The sequence below is a fragment of the Acomys russatus genome, chromosome 27, assembly GCF_903995435.1.
Source record: "Acomys russatus chromosome 27, mAcoRus1.1, whole genome shotgun sequence".
Lineage (NCBI taxonomy): Eukaryota > Metazoa > Chordata > Mammalia > Rodentia > Muridae > Acomys > Acomys russatus.
This window is the reverse complement of record NC_067163.1, coordinates 43,181,759-43,204,866: the sequence shown is the minus strand read 5'-3', so window position 1 is coordinate 43,204,866 and position 23,108 is coordinate 43,181,759. Positions and strand designations below refer to the sequence as shown.

Below are 23,108 nucleotides of genomic sequence, written 5' to 3'. Positions count from 1 at the left end.
GCCTCTCTCTCTTTCCCTCTCTCTCTCTCTCTCTCTCTCTCTCTCTCTCTCTCTCTCTCTCTCTATAAGAAAAAATTCAGACCAGTAAGGCAGTATTACTACTAATTAAATAATCTCTCTGTCTTGAAAAAGATAAAAATTCCCAATTTATTTATATTGAGATGACCTTTTATAAGAACATGGAATGTGACATGGAAAGAATGCTTCGAGCTCTTTAATCGCTCTATTTAAGGAGAGGACTGGGTTCAGTACTGAGAGATAGTTTTGATTTATCTGCAGTATTTGAATTTCTGTACTGACAACAGAATGGTGCATTGCCTAAGTGATTGTTTAAAAAGTAAAATTAAATTCACACAAATACTTTGAGATAGATAAGTTTGAAGTAAATGCCTATGGTGGTTGCATTTAAAATTATAAATACAGACTTGAGATCACTACATGACAATTATTACATTAGCAGCTACATCTTCAACCCCACAAAATGGCAGTTTAATGATGTATTCGGCCAACAGGCCAGAGAAATGTGTGTAATTAAATTTAATTTTTATAAAATGCATATTAAAGCTGACTTTGTAAGATTATTGTACATTAAAGAATGTTGTTCATAATTACTGTGCCTCTTCTCTTTCTCTTGGAGAGAGTATATAACCTTTCCATTTTTTCACACACACACACACACACACACAACTTCTTCCTTTGGCCTTGGATCTCTCATGTCTTCAAGTTGGTTTTGAAACTTGTTCATTCTGTTTAGTACATTTGTCACACATGTGCACACATGTATGATTCTACACTGTACATGAAGTCTTCACCTTTTCCATGAATGTTACATCTTAAAAAGGAGCAGAGAATTTCTCTATGTCTGAAATACAGAAGATGGGCAGAGCCCACAAAAGTTGTGATAACAACTACTCCCAGTTCAGACAGTGGCCTGGTCACTGGGAACTAGGTTATATATTTTGTTTCCTGGAATTTTATTGGTACTTTGTTCTTTAATACACATTAAATACTTTCATTTTCAAGAAAGTTCTTTGAAGATGGTTTCAATAACAATTTGAATAACTAATGCTAAAACTGCTGTATAAAACCATCAGTGATCCGTTGCTTAAGAACAGTGTCTTTATTCTGAATTTTATTTAAGAAAGAACCTCATATAAAAAATAGAGTTGATTTTTTAAAAATATGTAAATTTCTGGTTTTGTTTTGTTTGTTTATTTTTTGGTTGGTTGGTTTTAGTTTTTCTCTGTGTAGTCTTGGCTATCCTGGAGTTGCTTAGTAGACCAGGCTGGCCTCGAACTCAGAGAGCTCCTTGAATCCTGGGATTACAGACATGCACCACTGCATCAGGCAAAATTTCTTTTTCTTTTCTTTTTTTTTTTTAATGACCTAAGTGCATCGTATATAAAACATGGGAAACTACAGTGGTAAGAAGAGAAATGACGACCTGGAATGGGTTTTCACTTATATTTTAATAGTAAAATTCACCGAGAAAATATACGAATTCATTTTGAATTTGCTGATTGCAGTTCCAACTAAATTCTCACCGACGCATGTTCTTAAAAGTATATTTAAAAAATAAATTCCCAATGTGGTAAGACGCAAGATATTTTAAGGCAAAACACCGGTTTCTCCAATCTCTAGTGTAGGAAAGATATGTGCAGAGAATTTAAAATGGAATCATACTGAAAATGTGCTTTATAAATAGCACTGAGTCAACAGAGTGCCAGTACTCAGATTTTCATAGATATTCCCATTTGTGTGACTAGGAATGTTTATATGAATGATACTTTGCAGGGGAAGGTGTTAAATCTAAAGTCTATTTAAGACTGAAAATGTTTCTTCCTGCGCTTTAGGCAGTCTCACATCTACCTCACTATCGTTTGCTTTGAAGGAGAGAGAAATGGCACAGGAAAAACTAAGAATTAAATAATACCTCCAAAGAATGATTAGAAACCTTAAAGACAAAAATGTAATAATAAATATGGTATAACTGCTTCTCAACACTTAAAATTATACTAGGCTTCAAGTCTCTTTTTTATTATTATTAATTTATTTTTGTTACATCTCAATGGTTATCTCATCCCTTGTATCCTCCCATTCTTCCTTCCCTTCCATTTTCCCCTTACTCCCCTCCCCTATGACTGTGACTGAGGGGGATTTCCTCCCCCTGTATATGCTCATAGGGTATCAAGTCTCTTCTTGGTAGCCTGCTATCCTTCCTCTGAGTGCCACCAGGTCTCCCCCTCCAGGGGACATGGTCAAATATGAGGCACCAGAGTACGTGTGAAAGTCATACCCCACTCTCCACTCAACTGATTAGATCACATTCTTTATAAAAATTAAATGTGAAATAAAAAGTCATAATCAAAGATTCTCACATTACACTACAAGCTAACAGTCACTCTATACTTAAGCCAGCACACAACGTTAGTTCGTCACTACACCCTTGCCTCTTCCCTCATTCTATTTTGTAACCTTTGGTCTATATGCTTAAAGTGTTTTGGGGTGATATGAAAGTATTTGGACAGCCCTATATTATAGAAGTGATCCAATTTAACCTTAAGAGATTTTGTGTTTATTTAATAAAATATATCAACCTCCTACCACACACACAGCCAGTATTTTAGAAAAATAGATTGGCCATTTCAAGATGCAAAACAAAACAAAAATGACAGCTCAAGATTATGAGAAAATACATAGCCCAGCATTTCCTGATTCCATGCCCATACATAAAGTAGTGTGAGGAAAGTAAAAAGCTTGAAACTGCGTATCATATTTTCCAGTAGAAAGATTAATCGAAAGTTTTTAAAATGTTATTTATTATAATATATTCACTTTACCTTCCAATTGTTACCTCTTGCTCTTATCTTCCAGTTCCCACCCTCCCTCTGTCTTCTGCCCTATTCCCTCTCCTAGATCTGAGTGGAGGAGGGGCCTCCTTCCCCACTGTCTGAGCACAGACTATCTGGTCTCATCAGGGTAGCTTGCATCGCCTTTCTCTGTGTGCCCACAAGGCCACCCACCAAGGGAAAATGATCAAATCTCAGGCACCAGAGTTCATGTCAGAGGCGGTCTTCTTTTTCCCTCATCTCCATACATGGAGACTGAGCTGTCTGTCAGCTGCATCGGAACAGCATGCACTGATCTTGGTTGGTGCGTCGGTTTATGCAGGCCCCACCTATGCCCACATCTGCTGGCCTTGGTGATCTCCTTGTGGAGCCCTTGACCCCTTTTCTGGGTCTTTCCATTCCCCTACACACACACACACACACACACACACACACACACACACACACACACACAAACTCTCAGCTCTCCACCCAGGTCCAGCTGGAAGTCCTAGTATTAATTTGAACCAAGCAGTAGTGGCGTATGCCTTTAATGCCAGCATTTGATAGGCAGAGGCAGGTGGATCTCTGTGAGTCAGAGAGGCCTCATGGTCTACCAAGCAAGTTCCAGGACAGCCAGGGCTACACAGAGAAACCCTGTCTGAAGAAATGATGACAACATTAACATCATCAACAACAACAGCCTTTTAATTTGGTTTTAATTAGTTTTGGCACATTTCAAACCCATTCTTTTTAATTTGTTTGGATTTGGTATTTGTTTGTGACTTAGTCTTGTTCTGTAGTCCAGAGTGACCTTTAATTGGAATGATCCTTCCACCATTCTCCCAAATACTTATATTCCAGATATGTGCTGCAACCCTGGATTACCTTGCTCTTTTGAAAGTAAGATGATGTTTGGCCTCTTGTGTTGCTGTCCTTCATTAGAATAGGCTCACAGGGCATTCATTAGGAAAAACAAGCAGTTCATGTTAATTACGTAGTATGAGCTCTGTTCATGGCTTTGCCACCTAAATTAATATGGCCTAATAACTATCTTACCCTCTGATCCCGAACCCGCCCTTTCAGAGTTGGCATCTGCTGCAGCCAGGCTGGCCTGAACCATTATGGGATCAACAGCAGTTCCATGCTGGAGTGATACAGAGCTAACAAATCTGCTTTCATAACAGCTGGAGCAGCCACCACTAGTCTGCATTACTGCTCATCTTTATCTCAATTGATAACCTGGCTCCCTACTTCAAAAGAACAATTGGACATTCAACTGTCTTAATTATAGAATTAGAACCTCTCCTATCTCTATAGCCTATGAGGAACCTATTCTAACATTCATTTTAGTCCGAAAGACTGACCACTTGTGCTTCAGATTTTACCCTTTCTTTTTTTATTTAAACATATTTTTATTGAAAAATAAAATAATTCATATTACATCTCAATTGCTATCCTATCCCATGCATCTTCCCATCCCTCCATCCCTCCTGCTTTCACCCCATACCCCTTCCCTATGACTGTGACTGAGGGGGACCTCCTCCCCCTGAATATGATGCTAGGGTATCAAGTCTCTTCTTGGTAGTCTGCTATCCTTCCTCCGAGTACCATCGGGCCTCCTCATCAAGGGGCCATGGCCAAATATGGGGCACCAGAGTTCGTGTGAAAGTCAGTCCCCAGTCTCCACTAAACTGTGGAGAATGTTCTGTCCATTGGCTAGCTCTGGGTAGGGGTTTGATGATGACTGCAGATTGGGTAAGATCAAAAATTCAAGTGACACCACATGATGGTGAGAATGTGGAGAAAGAGGAACACTCCTTCATTGCTGGTGGGAATGTAAACTAGTACAGCCACTTTGGAAATCTATCTGGTGTTATCTCAGAAAGCTGGGAATAGGGCTTCCTCAAGACCCAGCTATTGTATTCCTTGGAACATACCCAGAAGATGCTCCAGCATACAACAGGGACATATGCTCAACCATGTTCATAGTAGCCTTATTCATAATAGCCAGAACATGGAAACAGCCTAAGTGTCCCTCAGTAGAAGAATGGATAAAGAAACTGTGGTACATTTACACTATGGAATACTACTCAGCTATTAAAAACAAGGAATTTCCAAAATTTGTGGACAAATGGATTGAAGTAGAAATGATCATAATGAGTGAGCTAACCCAGAAGCAGAGAGACTCAAAAGGTATATACTCACTTATAACTGGACACTAGCCCAAGGGGCATGTCCCATGAAAGTCTTCACTTACCAGGAAAATGGGATAGAGGTGAGGACATCCTATTGGGACTCTAGGTGAGAAAAATATAGGAGATAGGGAAATAGATGGATCCAGAGGGTCCTAGAAACCTAGAAGAAGAACACTATGATGGGCGGATCTGGGCCCAGGGTTTCTGCTACATCTAAGGATAATACGTGCAGTCATCATCAGATTTTACCCTTTCAATCAATGCTCTTACAACCCTTTCTCTCCTTTGTGAGATGCTTTGCCCATCTGTTCTTCTTACCAAAGCTTCCCTAATTCATGGGCTTCTTTTCTACAGACAGGAAACTCAAGCCTTCTTTAATTTCTAATCTAGTAAGTCTTGTGTGTCAGTTTCAGGTACATGACAACATTGAGGCAATGTTCTGAGCTCTTCCACACATATCCTGCCCCTACCAAGCCTCCTGTATTAGTAATATAAAATGGATAAAAATGAAAAGAACAAAGCTGTGAATACCTCCCTATGTTGGAGCTTTACTTTTTCCCCACCTACATGACCTAATGGGCTAAGATATGCTATATTAGTGCTCATAGGTTACCTCCCAGTGTCTGTAATCAGGTGTGAGACTAATAGAGCCCACCAGCCAGGGATCTGCATGAATTGCCAGACTTTTCACCCATGGCAAGCGAATGTGTACTGTTAATTATCTAAAGTGCTGTAAACTCTGAATGAACAATACCTATCCCATCATGTCTATTTCCAATCTTGCAATCACTTCTGAAGTTTTCCACTAACTGGGAGAGTTATCAATATCACATGTCTTTCTGTCCATGTGTGCATGTATACCAAGTTTTCTCTACACACTGTTCCTTTTCTTTATATACTAATGTTTTTACAGTACTATCATTTACTGTTTTTAAAATGTGTATGTGTGTGTGTGTGAATGTGTGTATGTGTGTGTGCATGCACATACATGCATATTCACATACATGTGATTTTTATCCTATGAAACTCTGATTCTCACATACAACCAGTTGTAAAGCTTTTCATCCTATTTTTTTATATATGGCCCCTTCTTTAATTTAGAACATTGTATTGTATGTGTCACATTTTAGTTTCTCTAAGGCTCAATTCTCTCTTTCCCATTGATGAAATACCATACTTTTCCCCCCAATTTTCTTTAGTTTTCTTTTCTTGGAGACATACCTAAACCCCAACCTGATCATAGTCCCGACTTATCCATAAATCCTGCTTGCTCCACTTAAAGACCAAGTTCCACAGGGCAAAATATCCAGGCCTGGCATTAAGGTACTTCCAAAAAATGTAATTATGCAATTTCTGTATTGAGTGTGCTGCTTATAACTTGACATTTAACACAAAAATGGGAAGAGTTGTTCCATTGGGATTGTTTTTTTATTTTTTTGTTTGTTTTGTTTTTTGTTTTTTACATTTCTCCAATATTTTTAAATATATTTTATTAATTCATTCATATTACATCTCAATTGTTATCCCATCCCTTGTATCCTCCCATTCCTCCGTCCCTCCCATTCTCCCCTTACTCCCCTCCCCTATGACTGTGACTGAGGGGGATTTCCTCCCCCTGTACATGCTCATAGGGTATCAAGTCTCTTCTTGGTAGCCTGCTATCCTTCCTCTGAGTGCCACCAGGCCTCCCCATCCAGGGGACGTGGTCAATTATGGGGCACCAGAGTTTGTGTGAAAGTCAGACCCCACTCTCCACTCATCTGTGAATAATGTCCTGTTCGTTGGTTAGATCTGGGTAGGGCTTCGAAGTTTACTGCATGTACTGTCCTTGGCTAGTGCCATAGAGATTGTTTTTAAGAATGAGCCTCCTCTTCTGTTCTGTTGCCTAGAGGGCTGCAAGCATCATGGGAGTCATGGATTTATCCTACATCTCAAGGAGGCAACATGAAGGACACCAAAAATGAAAAGACAGAAGAATTTATAAACTACTGATGTCAGCCTAGGTGCCCACGCTTCCGAAGTTTTTCTTATTTGCTTCTAATGGAAAACTTTTCATAAAATATATTTTGATCATATTATTTTCCCTTTTCCTAATTCTAGTGGTTGCTTTTATTACAAATTTTTGGCAGAAAGTCAGCTGTGGTGGTGCACACCTAATTTCAGCATTCTAGAGGCCTAGACAGGTGATTGTCTATAAATGTTAGGACATCCTGGACTGTATGGAGAGTTTCACACCAAGGGCATACCTAGAAAGATCCTGTATAAAAAATTGGTGGAAAAACAGTTTTCCTAAATTGATATTATTCAGCACTTTGAATCAATCACTCACAATTAGATCCCATATGAACTAAAACAACTTAATTTTCAGCTACAATCAAATAGCTCTGATATGTATAACTATAGTGGATGTTAGTTATAAAATAGACTTTCAGAAGACAGGCTATTGATATCAAACACATAGTTACTACCCCAATGCTAAGTGCATATTTATGCTAAAGGAATATAACCACATTTTGATTATGTCAGTTTACAAACCATATTCTCTAGATGCCTCCAGTTGTATACATTACATTTTAAAAATATAGTAGCATTGTTGAAGCAATCACTCAGGTCATAGAAAGGTTACTGGGCCTCTCAAAATGAGAAATGAAGTTTGACCCAGAGGATTGTTTCCACATTTCTTGTTTAAATGTGTGATTACAAACAAACCCAAAGAACAGACAAAATGTATGACTTGCTATTTTAGAAAAATACATCTGAAATAAGCTAGCTGTTTCTTATGAAGACACACAATTTTACACTACATATCAAGCTTGCATCTTGATTTTCTCTAAGTCTTTGATTTAAAAAAAAAATCCATTAAATGTTGCCAATATAGTTTCATATATTAAAACGGACACACAGAAAATTATAAGAACTTCTAATTTTTGAAGTGAAGCAAAATTTGAGGTTTATATGATGTTAGTTAAGGGAAATATTTGGACTAGAAAGAAGATTCAACTCTAGTACAATCTCATAGATCCCTGCACAGATCCGCAGTGCAATCACTGTCTTTGATGAGTCTCACTGTTGAAGCTTTATGGGAAGAAAGAGACATCCTAAATCCCGAGGGGTTAAGGAGGAAAAAAGGATTGAAAAGTCTTTTCAAGTATTTTTAAGATCCGTAGAAAGTAACAACTTGAAGAAGAGTGAGATGTACAATAGTCTAATCTATATAATCCTGCTGCTTCTGTTTTTTTCCACCATATAAAATAGGAGACAAAAAAAAGGACACAAAGAAATTCCTGTATTTCTATTAGACTGCAGGATACGCTGTATAAGGAAGGGTTCTTTCATACGTCAGTAGACTAACGACATGTCTATTCTTATGAAATGATTGACTAAGCAGTGGAGATGCCATTAGTGTATCATAGAGTTATTTTTAGAAAGTAAGTCGCTTTATAAAAATGTGCTTATAGGACTCAGAAATCCAAGATAGCAGCGCTGAACACACTTAATCTGAGTAGCAGGACAGGAGTGACTGTACAGTGATGTAAGGACCACACTGACAACTCCCAAACACCAGTACTGATGATTTCTAGCTGAGAGGGGCCCACACTGTGTGGAACAAGAGTGGGGGTAGCTCTGCCCTTTGACCACCCGGCTAATACACAGAAAAGTTCCTGGGTCCTTACAAGCATGGACACTATCTCCAAAGTTTAGCCACTTGCCAGCATGTGCAGGAGACCTGTGCTCTGGGTTTCAGACTGAACTGGATACTACAGACTCTAGTGTCTGAGTTTCCTAGCCCCGAGGACACCCCCATAGTCTGAAACACAAGTGCATCTGACCTCAGGTCACCTGCAAAGTCCACCGAAAGTTCCTGGGTTCATTCAGGCATGGTTGCAGGCTCCACATTCTACCTGCCCACCTGTCTGGGTGCTCAGCACCTGCACTCTGTGGCTCAGAAGGATCCTTGGGCTAAAAAACACCAGTGTCTAAGTCTCCCTCCTGAGAGGAGACATCACAGTGTGGAAGACAGATAGATCCGACCTTAGGGAAAGTTCCCATGTCTGATCTCAGGTCACCTGCCTGAGCCACTGGAAGAGCTCCCTGATCCCCGTGGGTGAGCGATCTCAACCCATAGCCACTCACCTATCGGCTGCTTCAACGGCCAGTGAAGGACACCAGAAACTACTACCCAATGCCAAAGAGAGCAAGACGGCTAAAGACAAGCATAAAACCACAAACAGCAAAAGCCAAAATAATACGGCATAGTCAGAACCAGGTATCCCAAAGAAATAAGCCCTGGAAACTCTAACAGAACTGATACACAAGAAATAACCTCAAATATTTCCTAATGAAGATGATTATGATGGAAACAAACAAAAATAAACAAATAAAATTCGTGGACAAATATAAGAAGATACAGCAAAGCAAAGCATATTGAGATGCTTAGAGTGGAAATGAAGAAACTACTGGAATAAATTCAGGAAAATTCACATAATCAGATGAAGGAAATCACTAAAATGTTTTTATCTTATGATTAATATGGAAAAGATAATAAAAATCACCAACTGAGGAAAGCTTAGAGAGAGAGAACTTAGAGAAGAATACAGGAACTGCAGAAGTAAGCATCCCCCAAAAATATAAAAGATGCAGGATCAATTCTCAACTTCAGATGGAAAAAAACCCAGAATAGATAAACCAATCCTGTACAATAAAATATTCTCTGGAGGAATCTCCATTCTTGATCTCAAGCTGAACTATAGAGCAACAGTAATAAAAACGGCATGGTACTGGCATAGAAATAGGCTGGTTGATCAACGGAATTGTATCAAAGACCAAGTAAAAACCCCACACACCTATGGAAACAAGTTTTTACTAAGAAGCCAAGTCTATACAATGGAAAAAAATAGCATCTTCAACAAATGGTGCTGCCCTAACTGGATGGCTACATGTAGGAAAATTTAAATAGATCTGTATTTATCACCCTGCACAAAACTAAAGTCAAAGTGGCCAAAAATCTCAACATAAAAGCAGACATGGTAAATCTGTTAGAAGAAAAAGTGGGGGAAGAGCCTTGAACTCATTGGCACAGGAGACAACTTCCTGAATGGAACACAAACAGCTCAGGCTCTAAGATCAACAATTAATAAATGGGACTCCATGAAACTGAAAATCTTCTGTAAGGCAAAATATGCTATCAACAGAACAAAATGACAGCCTAGAGACTGGTAAAAGATCTTTACCAAAGTTACATCTAAGAAAGGGCTAATATCCAAAATATATAAAGAACTCAAAATTAAACACCACCAAACCAAATAATCCATTTAAGAGATGGGGTTCAGAGATAAACTGAATTCTCAACAGAGGAATATTGAGTGGCTGAGAAACACTTAAAGAAAAGCTCAACATCCTCAGTTATCAGAGAAATGCAAATCAAAACGACTCTGAGATTCCATCTTACATTCATCAGAATGGCTAAGATCACAACCTCAAGTGACAGCATATACTGGCAAAGATGTGGAGAAAGGCATATACTCTTTCATTGTTGGTGGCAGTGCAAACTTGTACAACCACCATTGGAAAATCACTCTTACACCTTCTCAGAAAACTGGAATAGGGATACCTCAAAACCTAGCTATTCCACTCCTTGGCCTATACCCAAAAGATGTTCCATCACACAACTAGGACATTTGCTCAACTATGTTCATAGCAGCTTTATTAGTAATAGAAAGGATCTGTAAACAACCTAGATGTCCCTCAGTCAAAGAATGGATAAAGAAACTGTGGAACATCTACATAGTGGAATACTACCCAGCTTTAAAGACAGGGAAACCTTGAAATTTGCAGGTAAATGGACATAACTAGAAATGATCATCCTGAGTGAGGTAACCAAGACCCAGAAAGACACTAAGGTATACACTCACTTATATGTGGATATTAGCCCAACATAGTTGTCCTCTGAAAGACTCCACCTCTCGGGGGATCAAGACAGATCCTGGAACTTGCTGCTGTACTCTCACTGAGAGTTGTATGGAAGAGTGGGGGTATGGAAGGACCCAGAGGGTTTAGAAGCCCCATAAGAAGACCATCAAGGCCTCTGGCTCAGAACAAGGGTTGGGGGAGGTGGAGATATACAAACTGACATACCAACCAAGAACAATGCCAGCAATAAACCTAGACCCCCTTGTTGAGATCTAGCCAATGGACAGCTCATTCTCCAAAGTTGAGTGAGGAGTGATGACTTCCTCTGACATGAACTCTGGTGCCCCCAATTTGATCACTTCCCCTTGGTGGGGAGGCCTCGTGGGTACACAAAGGAAGGGAAAACAGGCTATCCAGATGAAACTTGATAGGCTGTTGTCATAGGATGGGTGAGGAGATCCCCTTCTGTCAGAGGGTGGGAATGGGAAGATAACAGTGAGGGGATAACAGTTGGGATATAATCTGAATAAATTATAACCAATTAATGAAAAATATATACTTTTGGATTCTCAAAGTTTGAGTGACCTGATATATTTCCATTTTTTAACTTTGGTCAAGAAAATAATCACTTATTAACATGAAATCCATAAACCTGTGTGTGTTCACATGTGAGTGTCTGTTGTGTGTCGTAAATCCATTTGTATGCATGTTTCTATGGGTATGGATATGTGTACATGTGTATCTTTACCTGTGAATACCAAAAAATTTTTTGGTATCAGACCTCAGATGCCACAGTGTATTTTTGAGACAGGGTCTATAGCTGGGAAGAGGATCTCATCAACTTAACTAGACCCTCTGGCTGCCAAGCCATCCTTGACATCACACATGTCTACCTCTCTAGTGCTGGGGTTGCAATCATGCAGCAGGACATGATTTTCCAAAGGTGCTAGAGCTGGAAGCCCTTTCCTCTTTTTCATTCAGAAAGCACTTTACTGGGTCAGTCATATCATCAACTCTACTTTCTTGATTTTTTTTGTTTAATTTTCCTACAGTTATAGTTCTCTTCTTAAACTTCTTATATGCAGAATAAACAGATCTTAAGTGACATAAATCAAGAAATTCATGTACGAAACACATGCAGCTGCATTAGCTTTTCAGAACATGATCGTTCCTTACAACCAAGGGAAGGCAAGACATTTTGTAATAGAGAATATTTTTTAAGAGCACTTGCTGATATTCTACAGAATTTTGCAAGGGAGGATAGTCCTAAAATAGCACAAAGTATGTATTTATTTAAAAGTAAATGGGAGCTCCTGTGATAGTAATGTCACTGTGAGGCTAGCTTCATCCTTCATGTTTTTGTGTGTGGAAATGTTGTCCATGCTAATGTTGCAGCTTCTACTGTCCCAGTTGATGTAGCCTTCTTCTTTTCTTCTTGTCAGGTTTCTTCAGGAGCCTTGTGTCCATTTAAATGCCCTTATTCCACCCCAAAACAACATTTCTTGTTTTATTTTCTCAATGTTTGTAAATGTTGCTATATGTGGTAGTATTCAATGGTTATATTATCATATACATAAAAAGGCGTCTTTGGGAAGTGAATCTTTATGTGCATATCAATAAATAGATTAATAGGGAAAAACAAATATTCTATGATATCAGCATTTCTTAGTTTATCCAAGGACTCAGATACATGCCAGTGGTGCTGATCTGAGAGCTATAACAGGTAGAACAGAAACTTAAGTGTGACCTTCAGTATGTTAATTAATGATTGATTGATATTTGGCTCATGTTCAGGTGGCCTGTCACTTATGTTTCTCCTTTCCAGTGCAGATGCATTATCAAAGGTAAACAAGGATGTTGGGCAATGGCTCAGGCAATACAGCACTTGATATCCAAACCTGAGAGTCTGAGTCTGCACCCCTAGCACCTTTGTAAAAAAGCCAGGTGTAGTGGTAGACAGTTGCAATCCTAGCAGTGCACAGCAGAGACAAGGCTCTGGGGCTCACTGGCCAGCCACCTTGCTAAATCTTTGATCTCCAGGTTCAATTCAAAAATTCTTCCTTGAAATAAAATAATCATCCAAAGTGAGTGAAGAGAGAGAACTGGGAAGACAGAAGGTGCGAGGGGGAACAAGTGTGCGGATCACACAGGGAGAGAGCAGGGGTGGAAGGTGAGAGGGCTGAGAGAGAGAAAGGAAACCAATGAGGAGATCTGTGGGACAAACTGGAGACTCTTAGTGGGGTAGGCTCCCAGGAAGACATGGGGGTGACTCTAGCTGAGATTCCTTGCAGAAGGGGATATGGTGACTGAAGTGGCTGCCTTGTATACCCAGATAGGTCTTCTGATGGTCAGAGCAGGCACCAACTCACACACAAAACCTACAACCCAAGATTTCCCCTGCAAACAAAATGTGCAGAGAGACAAAGATGGAGCAGAGACTGAGCGAAGGGCCAAACAATGACTGGCCCAACTTGAGACCCACCCCATGAGAGAGCCAACCCCTGACACTATTAATGATACTCTGCTATGTTTGCAGACAGGAGCCTGACACAACTGTCCTCTCAGAAGCTCCATACAGCATGGAAGGAATTAGATGCACGGACCCACAGCCAAACATTAGATGTAGCTTGGAGAGTCTTGTGAAAGAGATGGGGAAAGGAGAGAGGCACCCTGAGGAAGGATAGAGTAGACAAGAACTCCACAAAATCACCAACAGAGTCAAGTAACCAAGTTCCATGGGGCTCATAGAGACTGAACCACCAAGCAAACAGCATGCATTGACTGGAACAATGTTCCCTACACATATGTAGCTGAGAGGCAACTTGGTCTTCATGAGGGTTCCCCAGCAACTAGAACAGGGGCTTTCTCTGGCATAGGAAAAACAAAACAAAACAAACAAATATTATCTCTCAATACGTAAGGGAGTTGGTGGATGAGGAAAGTGCCCATCCACCTCTGACCTTCAACTCATGGATACATTCACTCACAAACACATACATACACAACAGTAAATAACAAAAAGTCATACATGATCTAAAGTTCTATACTATGAGTGAGATGGCTTATGCTTTATTGACATTTGAAAGAGAAACCATGACAAATGGCTTCTGGCAGTAGAGAAAAGAGGCAGGGATGGACTGCAGTAGGAAGAAGGAACATATAGGTAAGAGAAAAGGGAGGAACAGGAAACATTAATGCATGCGTTCTGGAAATTACTTTCTGTGAAAGAAGGAGAGTGACATATCAAGACGTAAATAATAAATACTACATAAAAATTCTCTTGAATGGTGACAGAAAAAGGTGATCGTGACTGTGGTTATGTTTGAGTAGAGCAGGTTTTTGAAACTGTTAGTGTATTTTTAAAAAGTAAAAAAAAAAAAACAAACAAAAAAAAAAAACCCAGTACTTCTTTTCAGAAGTCATTGTGACCTGTTTGTTTTCAAGATATTCATGAGTGCCATGGAGAGCGACTAGGAATATGTCACTGTCTTTGTTCTGAAAGAACATATACTTTCAGTAGGGGATATACTCTACCAACATGTCTTTGGGATATGTGGCCAAGGGCCATGAAAGAGATGTCTTCATTGAGAGTAGGGATGAGATCAGAGGTGGTATCTAGAAACAGTGACTTGAAATGACTAGAATTTAGAAAAGCAAAGAGAAATGGAATTTATGTTTTTGTCCCAGTAATTTTATGTAGGGAATGGAATATCAGTCCACTAGGTGTCAATTGTTTACTCTCTTCCAGGCTCACACTTGAAGTATTATTCGGATAATCTGAACAAAATTTTTTTTGCAAGACAAACGTTGCTGATGACTCCTCATACCCTATTGATGAATTTTATTTTTTTCTAGTTTATCTGCTACTAGGATTTTCTGTGGATTATTTGCAAAATTTCTCTAATAGCTACACTCAACTTTCTCTATTTACCTAGCAGGAGACTTTTCAGAGCAAACACCAACAATAACTACTGAGATCTGAATCTAAAGGACACTATAGCTTTGCATATAAGATTCCTAACATCAATACTGAAGCCAACAGTCTAAAGTACAGAAAAATAAACTATGTGACAGCATCTCTAATGTTTTTTTGTAAAGACATATTGATAAGATTATGCCAGTCATCCAATAGAAACACTAGTTAAGGCAGTTGTGACTTAAACTATATTTGAAGAGAGCCCTTTTTCTATGGCTTCTTTTTCAAATGGCTTCTCAAGACTATGTGTTTAGGGAAAGAGTCAGTGCTACCATCCCCTGCTGCTTTACTTTTAGTGCTACTTTATATTAAATGCTGTCAGTAGTCAAGTGATACAATTTGTTCATTTTCAAAACTGCAATGACCTACTAATCCAAAACCAGGAAATATATACTTTATATCTCAATTATGACTCATGTTATCACTATTGTATAAACTATGGAGCTTTTTATAATTGCATTATATAAATTATACAATTTTAACATAAGAAGCATCATAACAGGATGGCGACAATTAGACTATGGCGTATTACTAACCCAAAGGAGCCAGGAAGATTTTTGTTTCTTGTATAATGTTTTAAGCCTATTTAAATAATGCATTTATTATCCATGAGCAAGAGGTACACAGAGTGAATGTGTGGTATCTTAATTTCATTGAGTATCCTTAGAATAATACATAGAAAATGATCCTTGAAAAGGAGCTGAGAAAGAATTAATAACAATATTGATTGAACAATTGTAAAATAAATTGTATTGAATCACATAATAGAATTCCTTGTCCTCGTGGAGTCCAAACAAACAGGTCTGTTAGAGTCTTTAGGAGTTTCTAATGTCAATTTGGGGTTTGTTTGTTTGTTTTGTTTTGGTTTTTTTTTTGACTCACAGTAGGTAATATTTTCTAAGTATAATCGATTTGGTCAAGTATCTTATATGAGATACTGACTACAAAACTTACTTCTTATGTCATGTTATATAAGCAGACTTTATCTTGGGTATTTTTTATTGTTCAATGAGTTTCTACATGTATGATATTGGATTAAACATTACAGAGACAAAACATAATTCAGAAATGAGCCCATCCTTGAGAAGCGTAAAGCTTTTAAGGTGAGAGAAAATTTAGGTGAAACTAAAACACAAATATGAAAGCATTGCTATGAGTGTATAGTTACTGCCTGTGAAAAGATATGTCTTGCACTAATTCTTTGCACATTACAAAGAAAATGGAGCCATTATTCTGCACATTTTAATAAAATCAGTAGAAGGGTTCAGGTAAAATTTACAAAGTAATATTAAACTGGAGTGTTTGAACATCTTTCTCTGAGTAATAGACTAGAAAATACTCCTGGCTTAAATCTTAATTCAGACATAGCAGAAGGATCATCTAAAATCTAAAAATCCAAAAACAAATGAATGAATTAAACCTAAACCCGGACACCAATATTTACAGGTGCATATATAGGGAAAGCAAATGTAAGCTAATTTTGGGTAAAAGACATAGAATAGCATTATAATATTTATTATTAAAATCATTTACCAAATGCATGATTTTCTTTCCTAGTTAACAAGTCTCAATGTAGAGCATTTTTAAACCTTAATAAATGGCATGCCATGGTCCATGTTTCTCAGGTGTTCTCAGAGTTATGTAGGAGTCGGATGGCCCAGTTAGCTCCATGTTAACTCTAATCATACTATGTTAGCAGGAACCTTTTAGTGCTGTTAGATACATCTCCGTGCTCAGTACAATGGATGTGGAGAATGTGTGATTGCATGCCCTGATCAACTGCCTTTGAAATTCTTCCATCCAATAACATTGTAATGATACAAATAAACTTAGCTTTTATGCCGCATTTAACGGCATCCCCAAAGCTACTACTGTGGGCTAAATTCCCTGTGAGTTACCAGTGACATTTTTTTTTTTTAACAGAACATTCTCTAGCATGGAGATCTTGTACTTCAGAAATTTTTTGTGTTGGGGCCACATCTATTTATCAGATTCTTCTTCTGATGCCCCCTTGAGGGTTTAAATTCTAATCTTGGAAAACGTAGTTGTTGTCATGCAGTTTTAGAATAGATTCACCTCCGTGTTGAGCTCCTGAATTGATTCACACACTTTGTTGGTTCTGTCATAGAATTGCTGCCTCCAGTCCAAAATCAGATTGTGGTAACCCATTAATTCCCTTTTCTGGCTACTTCTGCAAGCAAAACAAAGCTACAAGTTGTATGGTTCTTGGATGGGAGGCAACAAAACAAAGGTAACCAATGAATAAACGTATCACACCTCTACACAGACATGTGCTTATATTTCTTGTTCTCAGTAAGCATTGGTAGTCTAAATATAAAGAGAAATATATGGTAAAGAATTCCATATAAACTTTGTAGTACAATCAATGAGTTAGGATTCTCATCACATCATATATACATGTCACATGATTTATGTAAGAGTTGTAAGCTGAATGCTTTTTCCTGTACCTTGCTCTATGTTTCACCCTCATTGCATGTACATGTATTTTCATTGTTTTTTGTTTACATATTTAAAAGATTTTAGTTTTGTTAATTATGGCAGTTATGTGTATCTCTCTGTGTCTCTGTCTCTGTCTCTGTCTGTCTGTCTGTCTGTCTGTCTGTCTGTCTGTCTCTCTCTCTCTCTCTCTCTCTCTCTGTTGCACTTTAGTGCAGGTGCCTGGACTTGAGTCTTGCACTCTTGTGCTTTTAACTGCTGAGCCATCTATATATTTGCATTATTTATATCTATTCCATTGCATTACCTCCATACTAGTAAGGACTCATTTTTTAAATTTCTTCTATTTTCTTCTATTTTTTACATGTGCATTTATATTATTACACATATATGCAATAGATTACCTATAGCAAGAAGAACCATGACACAATCAGAATTTGGCTATTTGTACTTGATAGCCTTGAAGAAGACATATTTCTTATCTTGGTGCATCTACATTTCTGAATATAAATCTATCTCCATTACATATTGTCATTATCAGCTTAGAGCATGGTATATGCTCACTCATAATAGAACATTAGCCACATAGTACAGGAAACATTACAAAACATAGTCAGAAACATCATCCAAGGACCATGTATGATGTGGACCAAGACCCACTGTTCGGATGTAGTAGCACAGTCAACTAGTGGATCCCACATGTGGAGAGTAGGGACCACTTCAGACATGCACTCTGGCCACTGAACTTAGATCACTTCACCCTGGCAAAATGGCCATGCCAGGCTACAGAGGAAGAGGTAAGGACTTATTTTTATTTTTATTTTTTTTTTACTTCTATTTGCCTGTGTAAGTTTTTGTCTATGTTTATGAAAGTACTTATGTGTTTGGGCATGCACATTCCACAGCACATGTATGAAGGTCAGAAGACAATTTGTAGGCAACTAGTAGTAATCAGTTCTCTCCTTAACTATTGCTTCTGTGATTAGAACTTGGCTCCCACAGAACCATTTCTCCAGCCCTAGACGTTTATTATGGTGGTTGAGTTAATAGCTGTAGCAAGAAGAATATGGCCTTCAATCATAAATTTCTTCTTCTAATTTTGACAATCATCATGCCCTAAGAATACACTGTGTACAATAAGCTACTGGTCAAAATACTTATACCATTGAGCAAGTATTTGACAAGGCCAAGCACAAGTTTCAAGCCTTCTCAATAGCTTCCCTTCCTCAAGCTCCTGAAAACTGTTCATAAATTTCTTGACACTGGACCCTACTTTCTTTTCTGTACTTTAGGTCCTATGCCTTGAAAGGTAATAGTTCCCCAATCAAGCATAACTAACCATGCTCATCACACAGACAAAGGCACAGAATTTGTTTAAAGAACCAACCTGAAATTCTTAACATTGTACATGCAATTGTAATTGTTGATTGACATACCTTAGTAAGCAGTTGTGTGAATAAAAAATAAGGTTATAAAAGTAAACAGTATGTAATAATCTGCTCTGTAATTTGCAGGATAGGTTGACTAGGACTCTGGGCTATGATTCACCTCTATATAAGTTTTTTTCATACAAGAGCAGAAGACTCATGTATATAAAGTATAATTCATTAAAAGTATAAAAAATACTGATTCTATATAACCTCAAGTAATGAGCCATTATTAAAGTTTATTCTTTGAAATATATTCTTTTTCAATGTGTTACATAAGAAAACAGATATACATGCCAAAAAAGCCACTTAAAGGATTGTTCTTATTCTCTAAAGCATAATAAAAAGCAAAACCAAGAATTTTAAATAGGAAAATAGTTTGGTAGACTTTGAAGTAATAAAATAAAACATGTTTTCTTCTCATTAGCATTGACTTCCAAAGTTTACACAGTCAAGTTTAGTCACAATATGTTATAATTTATTCAACCAGCAAGCCTATGTTGGTCCTCTATAAAAATAAAAATTTAAATGGTGTAGTCTAAATTTTGTTTGTGGTTTTATGCTTTGGCATTTATTCTGAGAGACCTTCCTAATCATCACTTATCTGCATTTCAAAGAGAGATGAACAGTGATGTTTTGTTCCTTATTTTATTAAGATGAAAACTAAAACCCATAAAAATGTTTAATAAAACAGCACTATTTTGGCAAAATATGAAAGCTTTAACACCTTCAACACTTAGAAATTAATATTTAAGTCTATACAATTTAAACACAAGCCTATTTAAATTTTTTAATTTTTAAAATATTTTTCTCTAAAATATCCCATACCTGACATTTCTTCATCATAATTTCTTTTACTTGCATTATTGTAATAAATATTTTGTTCTGATAACTTTGAGTTATTTTTATTAATCAAGTTTATTAATCAATTACTAAAACACAGAAATCACCCCAACCAAAAAAAAAAAATGAAAATCCGTGGTCTTTCAATAATAATTAAGTTAAAGGTTAGACATTTTTATAATATCTTAGCACTAATCCTGTTAAGTATTACTAAACAAAAGGAGCTTAGACACCATTTACAGGAACAGAGTTAAGTCCAACTGCTTTGGGAAGATGACAATATATACTAAAGTTTAATATATTCATCTAACTATACTCATGCCTGTCCTATTATCCATCAACTCTTCTAAAGAAAGTCTTTGGGCTAGCATACTCAGTAGTCACATACATACATACATACATACATACATACATACACACACACACATACATACATACATACATACATACATACACATACATACATACATACATACATACATACACATACATCACAAGATGTTAAGGATATTCATGAGTAAGTTTATTTTCATGTGGTTGTACAAAGCACTCCCATGCTTTGAGAATAAGTTCTTGCTATGGGTAGGACCATGGATAATCATACAAAGATAATGTTTTGAAAAATGAATTGGAAGCAACTTATTATTTATGTATAGTGATCAGAGTCAAGAAAAACATTTGTGGCATACATTAGGATAGTTGTTACCTTAAGGAAAAGGGATCTCTTTGAAAAAAGATAGAGGTGGTGGTGGTGTGGACACCTATGTGTTATTAATTTATACTTCTAATTATCCTTTAATCTCTTTAGCTTTGTTCTCTTTATGGGACATTTACCTAAGTTTTATGTAAATGTCTAATATATATATGTATGTATACATTTGATCCAGCACATATATAAATGATTTTGGTGTTTGTTTGCTGCTCTTGCCTATTTATTGCCCTATAAAGACTCTGCTGAAGTATGATAATGTTAAAGTAATGATCCTTGTTGTACAATAGGACTGTAAGTTGCTATAGCTAACAGTCAAGAAGTACATATTTCAAATCAACGTCTTCACTTTTTCTTTTCTATTAATACCTCACAAGTAGATTTCCTCACTGAAGAATAATTTCCATGAAGACATCATACACTTTTTCAGTAAGGTGATCTTTCCCTACTATGGAAATATTCTTTTTAGGACCATCATGCAGACTAAAAATGTTTATTTTTCATATGTTATTAAAGTTTTCACAGTACATTGTTCTACTCTCATATGATTCCAGTTTATGATAAAGTTTCTGATATTTGAAAGTAAAAATTTGACAAAGAATGTATGTATGAAATAAACTATTGTGGAAGTCTTTTTCTAAGGATTTATAATTGAATTATCCTTAATTATTCAATGTTATTGAAGGTAATTTATGATTATCAAATTGGTTTTTATAAATTTCAATAAAATAACACAAATCAGAGCATCTAATGATGAAAATTATATATCTAATTACTTTAAAAATATTGTGATGAATTTTCATTATGTAAATTTTACCTCATTGGTTAATGTGTCATAACTACTGACCTGAAATACAGGCCAAATAAACACTTCTGTTTTTCTTAAATGTATAGTATCATCTTCAATTTTAAACATCATAAATGATTACAGGTAAAGTGTCATGCCAAATGAGCAGATTCTTGTAACCTGATTTTTGTGCCACTTTCTGTAACATTTTCATGTACATGAAAGATCTACATAGTTTTGGGTTGTTTCTTACATATATAATCTCTGTAAACTGAAATGTTTCACTGTTTCACTGAATATACTATGATCTAAAATGTTACAAGCCCGCAATTTAGAAGGAAGTCAACATTTGGAGGAAATTAAATTTTCTTCTCAACCATTTCTTATTGCAAAAAGGCATTCTAGAACTTTCTGTAACATAGTTCATGAGAGGTACACTTTTTAAGGTAGCCAAAAGATTAAACCTTGATTTATTAACACATTAAAGAATCCTTACCCCAGAGAGAAACCAGTATATGATTAACTAATTCAATGCTCTAGGTATTCAACTTTGGCACTCTTGAAATGGTTGTCAGCCATAAAGTGAAAGTTCCACAGTAGTTGTGTGACAAGAAAATATATTTAAACAATTTTGCTTTCATGAAATGTTTAATTAACAATAGACTATCAATTATCTGAACTTTCACCTAGCTTCTCCTAGTACATTCTAAATAACTGTAAAGAAAAGTAGAAAGCCTAACCGAACATGCCTGAGACATAATAAAAAATGTCATGTCAGAACCATTTTACAAGTTGATAGGCTTTTTATACTGCTTTCTTCTGAAAGATGAGTGTAGGCATAGAACATACCTGATGATTTATTAATGATTTTGCCTTCATGTATTGCTGAATTAGGTCATTGTAAAGTAGTTCCCTAAAGTATCTATTTTTACTGAATCTCTGTATATATTAAAATGACAAATTCTTTGATCAATAAATGTTTACGTTCTTTATTGTTCTATGTACTTTAATGATGCTCCATTTCCAATTTCTTAATGTTTCGTAACTTTTAAAAAGAAATTAACATTCAGAACACATAATTCATCATTACAAAGAAAACCTTAAGAGAAATATATAACATGAAAAACTATTTGGTTTCTTTTTTTAAATCATTAGGTTTCAAAGAGTAACATGGGAATCGTCCAGTTACTTAAATACAAACCATGAGAGAAAATAACAGGAAATTATGTTCCTAGAGGTCTCAATAGATAAATTACTAGGCTGTTTTAAGCAGATAAGTATAATTTAAAGGATACTTTCAGTAAATCTGAACACAATCACAGGTTTCTCAGTTCCCTCATTAACAAGTGGTTGCAGCTTAAAGCACTGGCTTATTGAGCTCCCTTAATGAGACTATTAATGCCTGCGGACTTACCTCAGTAGCAGTGCAGCTTCCCAGAAGTAAAATCCAGAAACTAGTGTCCGAAAATGCCTCACGTGGGCCATGATACGGAACGGTATTCACGATCCTGAAAAAGGTCTTAGCCAAGGCATGGGGGACCAGAAAGGCAGAAGTGAAATCGTGCCATCTAACCCCTTGTGGGGCTGCTGGAGACAAACGCTTGGGAAGCGTCAGCACCTCAGACAGCTCCCGCAGTACTCTGAATCTTTCAGACACTTGATGTTTCCCTGGACCCTTCTCTGAACAAACACCGAGCAGAAGGATCCACAGGACTACAAAACGTGAGAGTGATTTCACAGTGAAGCCATGGAAAGGAGTAAGACTGAGGTGACGCGTCAGAGTGCCTAGGCTCTGAGCAACAGTTCCCCAAAGCACTATCAGCAGAAAAAGACTCGCCTTGTCTTGGCTCTAACCCAAGCAGGGTTCTAGGAAGAACAGCAACAGTCAAGATTGGGAATGCTGCTCCACCAGGTCCAAGCTCCCGAATCTCGCTGCTCTCTCCACCTTTGCGAAAAAAACCCCACGGAGCGGA

The 23,108-nt window shown here is 37.1% G+C and overlaps 1 protein-coding gene across 1 annotated transcript in view; it reads right to left on the bottom strand.

The window, feature by feature from the left end:
• Nucleotides 1-22,808, bottom strand: part of Glra3 (glycine receptor alpha 3) — a 152,337-nt gene extending 129,529 nt beyond the window's left edge. The window contains exon 1 of the mRNA XM_051169854.1: nt 22,550-22,808. Coding sequence (XP_051025811.1) covers nt 22,550-22,620 — 71 coding nt within the window. The 5' untranslated portion in view covers nt 22,621-22,808. The remainder of the gene's footprint in view (nt 1-22,549) is intronic.
• Nucleotides 22,809-23,108: the final 300 nt, after the last annotated feature.